The sequence below is a fragment of the Apis florea genome, unplaced genomic scaffold, assembly GCF_048593485.1.
Source record: "Apis florea isolate Af1SG1 unplaced genomic scaffold, ASM4859348v1 contig_37_pilon, whole genome shotgun sequence".
Taxonomy (NCBI): Eukaryota; Metazoa; Arthropoda; class Insecta; order Hymenoptera; family Apidae; genus Apis; species Apis florea.
This window is the reverse complement of record NW_028256861.1, coordinates 1,402,060-1,419,615: the sequence shown is the minus strand read 5'-3', so window position 1 is coordinate 1,419,615 and position 17,556 is coordinate 1,402,060. Positions and strand designations below refer to the sequence as shown.

The following is a 17,556-nucleotide window of genomic DNA, read 5'->3' as shown; positions in this document are numbered from 1 at the left end:
ATAAACGAGATATGAACCGATTCAAGATGCGCTTGTGAAAAGTTAACGGTATTAAATATTTTCAAATCGATTATTTCTTATTCCGATCCCTTTCCGTTTCGTAACGATATTATAATATTAATAACAAATACAACGATGATTTTCGAGTTGATTATAACGGAATACGTGCGAGAATTTATTGCCTCGAATAATTAATATTAATGAGACCGATGTCTGAAATAATGGGACAGATACCTTAAATGCTAAGTGAAAGATCGAAGGCATGTGGTCAGATATGCAATCCGGTTACTTAATAAGTCTTAGAGATTCCTCCAGTTCAAAAATGGAATCGTTATTAAAACATAACGGTTTCTCAGTTCCTTATATCTATCGTGTCTTTCTCGATTTGTGTTCCATTCGTGTTCTCGTGAAACGTCCGAATCGATCGAAAATGCGTGAAAGTAAAAAAAAAAAAAAAAAAAAAAAGAAAGAAAAAAAAAAGAAAGAGTACGAAAAAGTACGAATTGAAAATTAAAAAAAAAAAAAAATATAAGACGTTGGTAGACGTTGACCGTGTAAAGTGACGCAGCTAGAATCCTTTATCCAATGTGACTCGTTGTCGGGTGTCGAGTGTGAACGCGAGAGAGGTACGCTTAAATTCGATCGATAACGCGAGGAACGGCACATCGAACCCCCGGTGCGGACAAAAAAAATTTCCCACAGCGTGGAAGGAGGAGGCGTGTGCAACGTGTAGAGAGCACATTTGACAGGGACGAAAAAAAAAAAAAAAAAAAAAAAAAAAAAAGAAAGAATCACCGCGCAAGCATTGCCACCTCCAGCGTGGCGACCGACGACCGTCACTGTCGCCGCGCCGACGCTGTCGGTGGTATACACGGTGACGACATAGGTAATGTTTTCATTCAATCTAAAGCTTCAATGATAGCTTCCGCCCATTCATAAAAAGCTTCGTGTTGCGAACGAGTCGTTGGCCACGATATCGCCAGATGGCATACCGTGCACGGAACTCGACCGGCCCTCGCCCCCCTGTGTCTCTCTCTCGCTCGCTCTCCCTACTTTTGTCTCCTCTATCCCCCTCGCCTGGTTGTCGCCATTCATGGCTTCCTTCCCACCTTTTCCCTTCCTGCTTTCCCTCTCTCCTCATCCGTTTCGTCCTACTGCCTCTTGCTCGTATATCTTTCTCCCCCCTCGCGCTCCCTCTTCCATCGTTCCCACTCTGTCCTTCTCTTTTTCTCATCCGTCGTTTCTCTAACTTGTTTGCTCCCCCCTTCCCCCCTCCGCCGTCCCTCTTAGCCCCTCCCCCGTCCTCTTACGCTGCGCCCAATCGCCGACGCGTTTCTCTTCTTCTTCCCTCGCCAGCCAGGCAACTCGACTCGTTCACGGCAAGCTCATTGTCAGTCGTTCGCCAGCAGCTCTCGTGCTTGTTTCGAGTTTTGACATTTTACCGTTTCTTCTCCTCCTCGCCTCTGTGTCAAGCAACATTCATTCATCCTAGTCTTCGCGTCACAACCACTTCCTGTTTCTATATATCGCGATATATTATATCGAGACAAGCAAATTGTTTACTCGATTTTCAAGTAAATTTATACGGATTTTAATATATTTTCATTCTCGAAATTCGAAAAAGAGAAAAAAAAAAAAAAATCGAAAGACCGCGATTCAGGTGAAACTAAAACTTTTTCGTAGAAAGTAAATGCTCGTTTCTCGGTGTCTCGGTTGAGTGAAAGGCGTCTAACGGAAACGTATATACGATAGAAAATCGATTTTTCGTGATATTTGGCCGAATTTGTCGGCGATCGTAACTCGTGTGCTCCATTCTCGCCGTTAAATACCGGCGACGGAAGGAGAGGTACTCATGGTTGAAATATTAACGACCGGGAAATGAGAGCAGCACGACGTGACCGATGAGAGGGTGATAAACAGCTGCCGTCCGGTGGAATTCGAGGACGTTCCTAGATCCGTTCAACCGTTCGAACGGAATCGCCTTCCCGAAGGCATCGTGTTGGTGCGCGTGCGTCACTCTGACTAACAAACACGCTTTAGAAGGATTCTATCGGCCCTGGCGTGGGCGAGCCCACCTTCTTTTCTGGATTTTCACTAGTCCCATGAATTTTCAGTAAGTCGACAGTTCATTTTCGTTTCGTCCCTTCTATTTTTTTCTTCTTATTTTTATTATTATTATTTTTATTTTTCAATTATCATCGTAAAAGGGTATCGATATTGCATAAAAATTTATCGAAGGAAATTTATAAATTAGATCTTTATTTCGTATATGTACAATTATTCTTCTCCAAGTTAAATGATATGGAGGAATTAAAAAAAAATTTTGTCGTTTCGCGTTGGCTGCAGCAAAAAATAATTTTATTGGACGGAAATATACATATACATACGCATGGCGAGGAAATACGTCCGATCTTATCGCGGACATTTCCGGCACGTTATTAAAACATATCTGGACCGGAACCTCGTTTAAAAATTCTATTTTTTCACGGACGATATTTATACGAATCTTATTTCTAACATCCTGTTGAAGATACAAATACATATATAATTCGTAATTCGAGACTCGTTTAAATTATTATTAAGACAAAAGTCAAATTTTTATCAAATTTATAGAGATTTGATTTTATTGTTAAATTCGGATATTTTATATATTTTTCAATGAAATTCAAAGTTCAATTATTATTATTATTATTATTAAACATATCGAATTTTTCTTTTCTTTTTTCCCTATACCTGTAACACGACTTTCCTACAAGAGATATAAAACAGTGTATGCGTTTTTTTTTTTTTCTTTTTTCCAAACATCTCGTCTCGCGTGCAATTTAATTCGAACAAATGAAAGTCGTTCCCGATCGAAGAAAGAATGTCGAACGAAGCGACGGGGGTGCGATAATCGGTTAAATTATATTCGACGCATCATTATCACGTAATCACGATGATCGTGCACGCGCTAATATTGCCGCGTGCACAATCATCGCGTCACAATTACGCGATTCATTCCCCGAATCCTCTCCTCAATATCGGGTGATGATTCACGATAATTGATTCGTGACTTACTTTTTTTTTTACTTCATTCACTTGAAACACACGCGTTATTATTCATCTTCAGGTTAACCTGAACCGCATCGCGTTGGAAAGACGAGTCTTCCTTTCGGTCGCCTTCAATTTTTGTTTTCAATGAAAATTCGTCCCGCGTGTTATCGTCCACGGTAGTGGAAGTTGTTCGGCTCGTTCCAGAAATCCATTAGCAGACGAGTCGCTCTCTCTATCTCTCTATCTCGCGGAGGTATGCACGAAGGAAACGCCTTTTTGTCGGTTGGAGGAAGGAAGAGAATGAGAGTGGCGACCGGGTATGCACAAAACGTCTCTTATCTGCGTTTGGCCGTATAGAGCGAACTGAAAGCTCTGACCTATGCCAGTCGGTCGGTGACAGGCCGCGCGCATTCCTCCTCGAGTGCACCCTCTGAATCGTCCTGGCCTACCTATCTCTCTCTCTCTCTCTCTCTTTTTCTCTTCGGTGCGTCTTCGCGTATTTCCGCGTACGTGTACGTGGGTGTTCACGCCACGTGTGAGTCGCGCACAATACGAATCGTTCGATATCTCCTGCATCGTGATACTCCGGTTCGAGGCACGAGTATGGGTGAGTGTGGAGAGTCTTATCGCGCGGGGAACGATAATATTTTTTATAAACGAAGGCCAGGTTTCATTAAAGTTTCATTAAAGGAGGAGGATTATTTTATTTTAATCGGCACAATGTTTAGCGATAATCGTTTTCTTCGAACATCAATTTGACGGTCGAAAGATTGATTAACCTTTAAATCGTTTAAAGGTTTGGTATTTTAATTTTTGTTTCCGACGATTAACGCATTTTTGTGCGGCAAAAATATGAAAATATCCAAATATGGAAATGGGTGCATGTCGTATGAATTTTTAATATAAAATTCTAAATACTTTTTGCCATTTTACTTTTGATTTCGTTTATATTGCCAAGTTTTTGAGCAAAATCTACTTTCTGAAGGGGAATAATGAAATTGTCATTATTCGCGCAAGATCCATTTTTTGACTTACAACAAAAACTCTCTTTTTTTTTTTCAATTATAAGAAAAATCATTATACAAGAATATTATTCATTTTGTATATACATTTTTACAAACTTCTTGTAATAAATCTCCTCTCGCCTTTGTATTTGAAAACACACACGAATTTTTTCAAATTTTTCTAAAAATTATCATCGTTATCGCTAAAAAAAAATCATGCATCGAGCACGTTGCAAAGCGAAAGACTCGCGTTTAAAAATATCATAAATATGTTTATACAGCAAGGATTAAATTGCAAGGTAAAAAGCATCGTAGCACGAGACGTATTGTATATCTTACACGTTGAGATGCGTGTAGGTCGCGAGAATGGTCTTGTGCGAGCAAACGTCGTTTCTTCCAATCCTGCATGCCCCTCAAGAGTGGGTCGGAGCACACGTATTACCCAGACAGATTTAATATCATCAGTTTTCCTCGCATCCGCGATAGTTTTTTAATTTTTTATATAATTCAACGAATGAGAAGAAAATGTGAAAAAAATGGAAGAATACCTGCAAAATGGATGAAACGAATTATTTTTGTAAGATGATAAGAAATACGATACGCGATCAATATATGTCTAATATTAAATTCAAGATAATATAACAGTTTCGTGATTCACTGCATCAGTTTTTATTCGAGTGAATTTAATTAAAATAGTATGATTGATTTAGTGTAAATAAATTTATATTTTGGTATTTGTAATAAAATGTATTAAATCTTCATTGCACGGAAAATTTATGCAGCATATCTGCATTGATTTGATCGCAACGATGGGAAGGAAGAAGATTCTAGATACGATTCGAGAATCGCAAGTCACGTGATTGTGCTTACATTATAAGTCACTAGATGTCGTTGTTAGATCCCTGTCTAATTTCGATGAAACGAAATGCTTAATAACCAGCGATACAAAATTGACTGTATTTTTTGATATCTTGGAAGAATCTTATTTTTATCGACGAACGAGATATTTCTTTTTGAGAAAAATTCTCGTTTTAATTCAAAACCCGTTTCAAATTTTCTCTTGTTATTGGAAAAAAAATTTTTCGACGCTTCATTTTATCCGACTTTTCGATGTTTCTTATGGAAATAATTAATTGGCTAATCGGATGTAAATCGTGCTGTCACAGAGCGTAGATGCGTGGAGGACACGATTGATCTCGGCTCAACAAAACGCTCGATTCTTCTTCCACAACTGTAGGCGCTTCGAGTGGGCCGATGACCACTGAATCAAGAGCCACGGTGCACTCAGGCCACGAGCGCCCACGAGCGGCGCACTCGCCCACGTAGACCAATCCTATCTCGAAGCTACGTAGGTAGTGCCGCGTACATTCTTCGTGTCTCTTTTAGTACGATCCGAATATCGTTTTCGACTCTGTTCATTCAAATCCCTTCTTCCACTTACCTATTCTCCCGTGGTTTACGCAGGATAGAAACAATCGTGCATTTGTATCTTGAGCATAGGTTCGAACTGAAAGTTAGGTTAACTTACAAGATTGTTGTCTTATATCCGACACGAAATGAATAGAAAGATAAAGTTGCGTTCGATAGATAATGTTACGTACAAAACTTGATAGTTTTATTATATAGAATTATAATTAAATTAAATACACACCTTTATCTCCATTACTTAGAAATTCATCCTCTTGAATCGATCAAATGAAAAGTTCGATATGCCAAAATCAATATTGTAATTAGAAAAAATTTAAGAAATTTTGTTTATCATTCGAAAATGAACGAATTATCCCATTTCAATCAAAATAGAGAAAATTTCTATTTTTTTTTAAAACTCCTTATTTTTTTCTGCTTTCTCGGTAAAGTAGGAAAAGCTTGAAGAATCATATTTTCTCGTATTTACGCAATAAACATGACGAAATGATTCTTATACGTATTTAACGAATCTTTACTGCTGAAAACTTTGTGTAAAGATGATATAAAATGATATCACAAGTGAACGTTTTCGATTTTGAACGAAAGTGAAAGTGAGAACGATCGACGTTCAATTCGGGAGGAAACGAAGATAGGGACGGAAAAGAAAGACTAACGTATCTGGTATCGTTTCAGGTGGGGATGAAGCGCGTGTCGCGAGGGCGAGAGGAAGCGGACGCGGAGCATTACCGAGCCTCATCCTCGCTAATGGAACGCCCTTGTCGAGAGTGTCACCACCTCGCGCGGGCTGGCCAGTGCGGATCAACGAGGCGACACTTACTACCCCGAGTCAGTCAATTCATTATCAGCAGCAGCAACAACAACAACACCATCACTACCACCAGAATCAACATACATCGAGTCCAAGCACACCGAGAGCTGTCGAACAATGGGCTAGCGAGCGGGCAACATCGTCGGTTGGTCGTTCCGCGTCACCATCCTCGCCAGAAACAACGAGGAGACCGGGAGCAGGATCGTCTAGAAGAGTTTTCTCGTCGTCGAGTCGAGCTAGGCCAGGAGGCGGAGGTGGAGGTGACGGAAGGGGAGGAGAAAGAAGCACAGAGATCGGTAACGGTATCCATTTCACGAATCACTGGCAGGAGGAAGAAGAGCTGGAGGCGAAGAAGAAGGAGGAGCACCGAAAGCGTTGCGTGGACACAGCGGCGCGTTGTCAAGCCGAGCATCTTGAACTGAGAGGTCGGCCGATGTCGCAAAACAATGCGATCACGCCGCTCTCGCGGCCACCCTCCTCGCAGACGAACGTAAACGACACCACCGACGCCATAGCGAACAGCAACGTTGACGATGGAGAAGCGCATTCCGTTCAACAGCAAAACGTCACCGTCACTGGTCGCGTCCATGATCACAATCGGCCGTTTCCTCCGCCAAGATTGCCGAGCGTGCACGTTGCCACTGCCTCGACAGCGCCACCTCTCACAGCGTCGTCGAATCCGAGAGTATTGGTCACAGCTCCGCTCAGTCCACTCTCGAACACCTTCCGAAGCAGACCGAGAAACGTGGAGACTTCGACGGGCGAGACGAATGCTAGGGGATTGGTATCGAACGACACGCCACCTAGAAGTCCTATAAGCGAAGTGAGCCTGACCGTGCCCAGGCCGGACGGAGAGAGGGCCATCAACGAGTACGTCGAGGCACCGTTCAAGCACAGCAACCAACAGGAGCGACGAGTCTTCGAGGATGAGAACAAACGGGGGATCGGTGCCGATTGCCCGAAGATCGACAGGAGGCATCGACAGAAAGGTGGTGATGCGTCCGTCGCGGCGACGCATCGGCTGCACGCGAGCAGGACTCAAGCGTTTCGTGGATTGATCGCGAGCGGTGGGACGAACGCGACCGCGTCCGCAGGCTCGATCGCCGCGAACACCGCGACACCGAATGCGGTGACCAAGCAGCCGGTCTCGTTCACCAAAGAACCGGCCAACAGCCTCGCTTCTAGGACTTATGATCCGGCCGGTTTGTCGATAATGTGCAATTTCTGCGGTAGATGTCGTTGCGAGTCTTGTCGGGAACCGCCTCCATTGCCCAGCAAATGGCTGTGCGACAACAAGTGTTTCTGTTCCGCCGACACGATCCTCGATTACGCTTCTTGCCTGTGCTGCGTGAAAGGACTGTTTTATCATTGCGTAGACGGGAACGGGTCAGGTGGAATCGACGGGGAGGCGGCTGCTAGCTGTGCGGACGAGCCGTGTTCCTGTACGGGGAATAGGAGGGCCTCCAGGTGGGCCTGCCTTGGCGCCCTTACTCTCGTCATGCCCTGCTTATTGTGCTACTGGCCGTTCAAAGGATGTGTCGCGGCCTGTGAGGTGTGTTACGCTCGGCACGCGGCCCAGGGATGCAGATGTAATCCGAACACGACTGGGAACGCCGGAAACAGACATCATCCGATCGCGAATGATATCGGGGATTCGAGGGATCCGGAAAAAAGATTACTCGACCCTGTCACGCCGGAACTCTAATTGGAAGAGATACAACAACAGTGATACCAACACCCGCAGTGCTGTCTCTCGCGTAGGGACGGATACAAAATTGCTCTTCTACGCGCAGAGATTATCCGAGAGGAGAGGGAGCAAAATGAAAATTGCATTAAGTACAAGAGTTGCATTTAAGTCGAGAAACGATAATCGAGAATGACGAATTTGTACGTCTAACGTCGCGAGTGTTTTATTTATTATTCTTCCATGCGCGCGCGAAAATGCGAAGCGAGCGAGAGAGATTGAGAGAGCAAGAAAGAAAGAAAGAAAGAAAGAAAGAAAGAAAGAAAGAAAGAACGAACGAATGGAAGAACGCGAGATCGTGTCACGGGGGAGGGAGATGATGCTAAAGGATATAAAGTGGCGTAGGAAAGATGATAGAAAGAAAGATAGCGGAGAAAGGGCGAGAAAGATGACAAGGTACGCGAGCTTGCGTATTAACGCAGAAACATACCACTTACGTATAGATAGGTCTATACACGATAGAATATATAAATAGTACCGCGCACACACAGAGAACAAGTGCGAGCGTGACCAAACGAATGTGTGGAACGTGAATGAGAGAGTGAGAGAGTGAATAGACGAACCACTAAAGTATATTAAACGCGAGCACGTGTACGCGCGTATACACGCGTTCCTGCTGTTACTTTGCTTGAAGCGCGTGTATGCGCATCTACACTTAGATTATAGATATGTATATTGTATATTACATTTGTATAAAGAAAAATCTTTTCTACGGTTAATTTATTCGTGGCTGAATTGCCAAGTAACACATATATAAAAAGTTTCGCAGTAAGAGGAGCACGACACGGAGAAAAGGGGCGGGAAGACGAGAAGGCCGCGACTGGATTATTTGCAAAAATTATTTCCAGTCTCTTACCACTGCGATAGGAAACGCATATAAAGAATATCGGCCGCATAAAGAGGAAGAAAGAGGGAAAGAAAGCAGGAAAGGGCGGGGCAGGGGGAAGGAAAGCTCTGAAAAGAAGCATTGTCCGTATTTTCGAACGTTTTCCTCGGCATATGATGTATACGCTTTTATACTCGTTAACACTGGAATTGTATCGAGCGCGCGAGGCCCTGTCGAGCGTTAGAGAGCGTGATATGACACGAGATCGAGATAATGCACGCGCGTTCGGATTGCGTGAGAGCGAGAGAACTGTAAATCTGTAAGAATGAACGTTTGCGTTTATGTGTGTATGTTAAGTATGTATGCGTATGTGGGTGTGCTTCATGGGGTCGACGAGAATGCGGGCAGATGGAAAAAGGACAATTGTGTGGGGGGCATAAGCGTGAGGAGAAGAAAACACAGATCAGGAGGAGGGAGTGGGGAGAAAGAGCAACGCACGCCTGAAATCTCTTCTACGTACGTATATAGTATACCACATTCGGGCGTCGTTTCCATTTTGTTAATTTTCTCTTTTTTTTTTTTTTTCCAGTATTATCTAGTCGTGCGAGTTTAATTAAATATCGTTTCGTTAGGGAACGGGGAAATGACAAAAGCGATACATGCATGCATGCGTGGTGGTTGCTAAATCGATGCTGTTATTGGCTCCACTCTCTGCTTTACAAGGAGAATGAATTTGGACGAAGGAAATTCGCGTTAACTGGATCTTTTTCTTCTTTTCTCTTTTTTCATTTTCTTTTCCTTTTCTTTTCTTTTCTTTTCTTTTCTTTTTTTTTTTCTCTCTTAACAAACATTGACTTAACGTATATACAGGGATAATCGTTTTCCTCGTTAGTTCAAGTCTACTTCTCAGGCAAGATTTAGAAAATAATTAACGCCTTTGAGATTCTTTGGTGTTGGAGCTGCCGCTGCAGCCCGCAACGGCGTTTAATTGCACGGTAACAGCGCTTCCCACGCGGACGGAATTCACCGAACGAAGGTGTGTTAACTTTCCATTCCCGAGCAGCTTGATCGTTGAAGAATGTACCACGCTGTCGATGTTCCACGAGGACACACACACATCGTCATCATTATGACCGTACGATACGATTCGTTGTCGAAATTTTATCTGAAATTATTTTTTTTAATCAAATACTCTATAAAATTATATCATTTTTCATTTTTGCATATTTAAATATCGAAAGCATCACGAGTAATTGAACATATATCATTGATCGTAAATGTATACGAGGTCGACAGCGAGAAAGGATTGTTAGAAGTTCATAAGGTACGAATGGGAAGGAAGGGTCAAATTGTTCGAAAATATATCACGAGAAAAGCGATTGTTCGAAACAACGATTCTTCAAACTACTCGTTCGGCTTCGTTCATCGCGAAGAAGTAGCGAGAAGTGAGACGAAATTATTACCATCGAAAAGTCAATATGGCGACTAAAATCGAACATCAAATGAATCGTGACGCATCTACATTCATACCTTTATTCTTCTATGTTGAAGGAATAAGAGAACGCATGGTACATAGAGAACGGAGATTGATCGTAATTGATAATTTTAAATTCATTGATCGGGTTAGCCTTTCACCAGCCAAGAATCGTTTACGTAAATAAATAATACTAGTTTAAAAGCTCAAGAATAGGCAATCGAATTTGATTGGTTGTTTCTAATAGATTTAATATACAATCGTAAAAAAAAAAGAATACTGGTCGAAAGTGTCACCATCTACAGATAAGAACATATACCACGTGAACAAACGAGTAAACTATATAACATTTATTCATTACATACTCGAACTTTTGTTGCGGATACTATATATTCGAGTCTAATCCCCACCATTGTGAATTCTTTTTGGGGTTAGTGAAGTGCATAATGTGAATAATGAAATAATACATAACAAATTTTTTGAAATATACAAGCTTTCAATTCCACTTAGTCTTTTGCTAGTTCTCATTACCTACATTTGTTGTTGTCAGCAAAAATAAAATAAGGTTAGAATTTCATATTGCGATCTTATAACGGATCGTATAACGAATAAATATTGTATTTTTCTTAGCTTCTATATTTCAAGTGTCAATTCTTGAGCCCAACTAGTGTATTACGTTCATGTTGTGAATATATTTCACGTAACAAAAGAAACAACGAAAGTGTTTTACAGAGACGTTGAGAAAAGTCAATTGGATTTTTGAATGTGTATTAAAATTCGATTTGAATGAATCGATGCAAGAGGAAAGAAGTTTGCTACAATGTTAATTAGAAAGTAATGTGCGACAATCCCATTGATGTTTTGTATAAACCTACGTACACGTCTGTATGTATAATGTGTGTGGTTCGATGTGTGTGCGCGCGCGCGTGTCTCGCCAAGCGAAAAGAAAAAAATGTAAGTTTTTATTAATATTAACTCTATATGCTCTGTGTGTGTATATGTCTTGTAAATATATATATATATACATGCATATATGTATATGTATATATATGCACATAAATATTATATATATACACACATACGTATATATACTTGTATATATATATATGTATACATATATATTTATGCATTTCTGTTTAATATGTTAGAAGCCGTAGTTTGAGGACAGTCAAAATTCTTTCCGATCTACTTCGATTCTCCGAATGATTTAGAAATTTGTCTGTCGTTCTTTGCAATATCATTTTATCGAATATGCGCAGAAGCTATAACACAGGGCAAGAAATCCGATCGATTCTGTTTTTATCATCTTGTTTTTTACATTCTATTTTTTTTTTCTGGATCGTTCATTCATCATTATGTCTTTCTTTCGACGTTTCACATCGCATCGTACTTAGGCAACGGTCATTTTCGAAATATCGAATGCAAACACTTTCGATGAATCGAAATATATTCTTTTCCCTTTTGCATTATTTTCCGTCACTCCAAATAGTCCTTAGATTAGCAAAAAAAAAAAAAAGGAAAAAAGTGGTACACACAAATATATTTCACGTATATATATCGTTGATTGGAAAAAACGATCGAGAGAAAGACAATTCAGCCTACCGCGAGAATTAATATCATTGAAAAAAAAAATATATATATATATATATAAGATTAGAACGAGCAATGCGCATGAATGAAAAAAAAAAAATAAATAAATAAATAAAAACAGAAATAGACAAATCGGCGTATTTAGATTTGATCAATCTCTTCTACAATGAACGAGCTTTCGTCGCATCAGGATCGTTATCGTATGGTTTCCTTTACGAAGCCTGATCTTCAGGAAATTGTAATTGCAGAGTATCGACATAACTATGATATAAATATTATCTTACGTACATGGACGTACGATATTAAAAACGAAAAAAAAAAAAAATAACGTGGTATAAAAATACCAGGAGGAAAGGTATCAATTCGGTGTATTAATCCCCCCCCCCCCCCAAATCTCATGGACGATCGATACAAATTCGCCTCAAACTGAACGATCTTTCTACATTTGATAATAATATATCGCGATGGCTATAAAATAAATGGCAAAACGAAAACAAATAGAAAAGAAAATGAAAAAAAAAAAAAAAGAAACAGAATAGAAAAGAACGAAAAATTCCATTACTTCCGGTTGATGCGAATTCGTTACGTCCATAGGAATGCGTTGACGCACATGTTGTTATCTAATTGTTAGTAGATTCAAGTTTATACCGGCAATTGTTAATAAAGTTAGTAAGCAAATATTTTCTTATTTTCCTTTTTTTCTTACGCAAATTTCGCTCTCTTTTTTAACCTGTATATATAATTTTTATAAAACAAAAAAAAAACAAACTTCGTGAAATTCAAGATTTTCAAATATTCATTTGATGGCAATTAATTCTTGTATACATTATTACAATACGATCATCACGAGAATCAGAAACGGGATTATGAATGGGAACGTATATATAAATTAAAAATTTCATTTCGTTATGGTAATAAGAAAAATAAGAAAATACGTTCTACCATTTTTTTTTTATTTGCTCCTAGCCGATTCATGATGATTCGAAGTTAATCAAGAAGATGATGCCAATGACAGAAGGTTACAGAAGAAAAAGAGAAAAGAGAACGAGCCGAAAATAAGAAGAAAGTGGCAGGCTGGTTGGTCCAGTGTTGTCACGTGACCGGAAGTGGCCTCTTCCCCACCCTTCAACTCCACCTTCGATGTGGAGACCTGTACGCGTTCCCCCCTTTTTCCTTCCTTTGGCTTCATCCGGTTAGCGATGGGTATTAAATTCCGTCCGCTGTAAGTTTTTGAATGAAAAATTCCGATAAAAATCTCCTTTTAATAGTTAGTAATGAATAATAATTTTTTAATCTATTTATAAATTCATAGGTTTTTTTAATAATTCATAGAAGAGAAAAATTGTTAGATATGTATAATATATAAGGAATATAATATATTCCTTAGAATATTAAATGGACTGTTAAAGAAAAAAGGTATCACGATATCATTATTATTTCAATTTAATTTTAATACAAACAAAAATAAAAATTTGATGGAATATTAAAATTGTCTTTGAAATATCAAATTTTGCAATATGAAAAAAAATTTATTTTTTTTCTTTTTAATCTTTATCTTTTCGAAACTGATTAATGAAATTTATACATTGAAATTAATGAATTAATACTTATGAATATGAATGAATAAATTACATTAAAATCTGATTAAATTGATTTTGCTTAATGTTTAAAACGATGAAAGCTTTGTTAACGATTCAAAGGGATTCAGAACGTGTTGAATCCATCGCTATCTCCAGTTATTTATCCCTTCTTCTCCGCACGAACGAACACATTAACGAGGAAAGATTGGTCTGGCTTCCTTTTGCTTTACCTTTACGAATCATTCGATCACGTTCGAAGAAGTCAAAATTGGAGATATCTTTTAACCCTTTCACTTCCTGCCCTTTTTGCAAAACTAGTTTATTCTTCTTAATTGAAATATCTTACGTTTCAAAAAATATATAAAAATTAAATTTAACATTTTCTTTTCGATATCTTTATTAGAAAAATAAAAAATTTGATCTGATTGAAATTATAGATAAAATCTAAAACATAGAGGACTTTCTAACCTTACTTGTGTTACTACTTCTGTTACAATCCTCGAATTTTTATATCTCAAATTCTTTTCTTTAAATAAAAAACAATCCTTTTAATATCTTCAGAAAAATTTTGACACAAATTTGTAACAAAAAAATTAAATAATATTGATAGTACTGATTTTGAATACACAATTGAAATGAAAATGATTTAAAAAAATGTAGTATTGTTAAAATTGTAATTAAGAAGAGTATAATTTTATTCTTTGATTATTATATCAAGGATAAATTGTATATATGATACAATAATTTTATAATATGATAGAATCAACTTAAAAATATTTACATTAGATATATTAAGTACGATTTATTTATCACATTGCTTTACATAAAGAACAACGAAAATATGAAAGTATAATATGTTTTAGAAAGCTTTTCTCAGAAAAATTTTCAGTTGCAGTTCAACTCGATGCATTCTGATAACAATATAAGCTGGATGATAATGTCTGTGGTTCAGTTTGACTTCGTGACACAATGACAATACTACTAAAGAGAAACAAGCGAAAGATAAACTTGTCACGTGATATAAACATGGACCTAAATACAGGAAAGCACAAACTTGTCACATGACTTCACAAACCTGGACACAACCGAAACACAAGAAAGTCATTTATTCGGATAAACAGTAGTCAAATTTGTGCTAAATCGGATTCTCTTATGATAGGTTTTTTCGCGGAAATATACCAAATCGCGGAATACTAGAGTAGCCAATCGAACACGCCACTCAACGAGAGTCAAATAGAAGCGGCCATTGTACGAATGCGTTCGAAGCGCATCGTCGCGGAAACGTAAAAATCTTAACCAATAATGCGGTCGAGGAAAGAATTGAGACTGATAGAGAGGTGTTCGTGGAATGCTTGCGATATTCCAAGAATTGCATGTGATATTTCTAGTGTCGTTCTATCAACATTATATTGATCGTTATTCGTATATGTGGTAAGTAGGTGGAAAAGAGAATGGAATGAGTATGTGCATGATACTCATGGATAAATCATCAATAAACTTTTCAAGAAAATCAACGGAGAAAAATTTTGAATACGATGTTTCGATCATGATATTTGAAATAACCAGATATTTTTATGACCAATTAGATTTATTGATGATAGAAGATTAAAACTGAAGTATTCTTCGAACGTTCGCCGTAGAATTTTTGAGGTAAACTTGCACGAATTTATATAATCTATATTTATTTTTATAAAAATTAAATGACTAGAATTAGAGATGAAATAAAAAATTAGATGAAAGATTAAAATTTTTCGTAGGAAAAATATCATATCAGGATAGTAGATGGAAAAATCAAAGTTATGAAAAAAGAAGGGGAAAATTTACGAGGCATTATATAATTCTGATTTAACGTAGCAGATTATTTTATGCATCAAAGATGGTTTGTAAAAATTTATTTAACATACGCGATTTATTTGAGAGGAAATATAAATTTAATGAATTAAATAACAAATGTATACAAAACTTCTTATTACAGATTCTTATTTAAATCAGGAAAAAAAGAGTATTTCGATTCATATAAAGTTAATCTTGATTCCCTCGTACAATAGAATCGATCAAATTTCATTGATACATTCGAATGTTCGATCTACGATCTCGAAAAGAAATATTGAAGATATATGTAAGTAGATTGACAATGCATCCCTAACCTAAAAAATTGTTGTGTAATAGTATATGCGAATGTCTAATTACTAATAGTAGATGAAGTTTCAATTGAATTCGCATATAAGAAAGAGATGAAACGGGTTTTTATTCGATCTGATGCGATAAATGCGATAGCATGCAGTTAGCGGGGTTAGCGTGATGTTTTCGCGACAGGGTGTGCGAGTGTTCTATATTAAACTCGGCGAACGCTGGTAGGCCGATTGCGAAACGGACGGCTGATATTTTCGTTACATCGCACGAGTAACTGCTTCCGGCCGAGTATTCCCTCTCTCTCTCTTTCTCTCTCTTTCTCTTGCTCCCTTCCTCTCAGTCCCTCTGTGTACGATGGGCGTCCTTCCACTCGCATCCTGCTTTTCCACTCGCTCACCCGCTGGCAGACTCTATTTTTCTCGCTTTGCTCCCTAGTTCTCTTATTCGCCAACTCGCTCTTCTCTCGCTTCACACTGCTCTCTCGTCTGATCGTTCTCTTTCTCTCTTTTTTTTCTTCCTCTTCTTCTTTTCTTTCTCCTCTCTTTCTCCTTACTATTTCTTCGTTCTTGTGCTTGTAAGAGATCGGGTAGATGCCCGTGCTTCAGCCGGCCGGAAACACCTACGCATCATGGTAGCGTGCGAGGTGATGCTCAGCGATGGGAACGACCACCTCACGAGACTTCTTTCAACAGAGTTGAAAAATGTAATTCTCGTTTCTTGTCGATAAATGTATTGATATTAATTGATATTCAATTTTCTATGAAATCGTTATTAAAGTTATTCGACTTTTACAATTATTTGCATTAAACTTTGAAGTATTATTTTTTTCTATGTATCATTTTGTATTTTCTGATAATATTCGATGAATAATGATGAAATATATCGGTTTTGACTATTAGAATCTATATTGATTTAAAAATTATGCATATTTAAAATTTAATTATTCTTAGCGTAAGTTAGATTAGATTAATATCATATTGGCATCCTGGCATCTCCTGGATGAGAAACTCTATGATGAATTTTAAAATCGATTATGTAAATATTTATTATATATTATACATTATTCCTCTTGTCAAAATAATAACGATATAATGATTTAATTATTAATGGAATCGTTTTGAATATTTATAAAATTTTAAATTTAGGAATAAATGAATTAAAAAATTATTTAACCTTAATCGGTGTATTTCGTTTGTATTCATTATCATTTATTGTATTCATTTGTATTTATTAAATATATGTTATAAAATAAAAAAAAGTTAAAAGTAACTAAAAATTACTTATTTATCAAGTAATTAAGTCATGCATTGTTTTCTGTTAAATAAAAACTTTATTTTATAAATAAAAAACTTGATACTCATTTTTATAAGACAAATTATTTTAAATATCATAAATTTATTCATTTGTATTCTAATCTTGCACATTTTTTTTCTGAGAAAAAAAAATTCATTGAAAATTCAGCAAAACTGTATTGTTTCAATCTAATATATACCACATTGTTAATTGAAATTTTATTTGCAATAATTCAATATTACTATTCTTGAGTTAATGGTATTGAGTTTGTAATGAATTCTGCAAACGGATGTTCATCATTAATGAAAATTAGACAAATTGTACAGATAAAAGAAAATTATGAGAATTTATTTCCATTCTTAGTAATTTTTTAAATAATTGGTATAAAATAAAAAATAAAAAACAAACATTATCTTATATAATTTAATAATAATAATATAAATTATAGATAAAATTTGCATATGAACAATATTTTAAATTTTTAACGAATAGAAAAATAAAAATATAATTATTATAAAAGTAATCATATGAAAAAAAATTTAATGTATAAATAAAAATTACTTTAAAAATAGATATATAGTTTAGTTATAGTTTAACTTAAATCACTCATAATTCATTCGAAGCTAATTAAGAATTATTATTT

General features: G+C 37.2%; 1 protein-coding gene and 3 long non-coding RNA genes across 5 annotated transcripts in view; all 4 read left to right on the top strand.

The window, feature by feature from the left end:
- The window catches only part of sty (sprouty signaling antagonist), a 28,205-nt gene extending 19,485 nt beyond the window's left edge, over positions 1 to 8,720 (top strand). Inside the window, exons 1-2 of one of the 2 annotated variants that reach the window (XM_086916048.1) lie at positions 1,391 to 2,113; positions 6,138 to 8,720. In XM_086916048.1, coding sequence (XP_086772174.1) covers positions 6,707 to 7,978 — 1,272 coding nt within the window. In that variant the 5' untranslated portion in view covers positions 1,391 to 2,113; positions 6,138 to 6,706 and the 3' untranslated portion in view covers positions 7,979 to 8,720. Of the gene's footprint in view, positions 1 to 1,390; positions 2,114 to 6,137 lie in introns of those variants that run through there. The other variant, XM_086916047.1, reaches the window with a different exon arrangement.
- A 501-nt stretch (positions 8,721 to 9,221) lies between these two features.
- On the top strand, positions 9,222 to 10,822 carry LOC147656257 (uncharacterized). Its single transcript, XR_015294724.1, has 2 exons — positions 9,222 to 9,359; positions 9,433 to 10,822. It is a non-coding gene; the product is annotated as an uncharacterized LOC147656257 (long non-coding RNA).
- Positions 10,823 to 12,873: 2,051 nt separating this feature from the next.
- LOC147656256 (uncharacterized) lies at positions 12,874 to 13,556 on the top strand. Its single transcript, XR_015294725.1, has 2 exons — positions 12,874 to 13,129; positions 13,220 to 13,556. It is a non-coding gene; the product is annotated as an uncharacterized LOC147656256 (long non-coding RNA).
- Positions 13,557 to 14,646: 1,090 nt separating this feature from the next.
- On the top strand, positions 14,647 to 16,980 carry LOC147656255 (uncharacterized). Its single transcript, XR_015294723.1, has 5 exons — positions 14,647 to 14,918; positions 14,994 to 15,137; positions 15,245 to 15,366; positions 15,463 to 15,606; positions 16,200 to 16,980. It is a non-coding gene; the product is annotated as an uncharacterized LOC147656255 (long non-coding RNA).
- Positions 16,981 to 17,556: the final 576 nt, after the last annotated feature.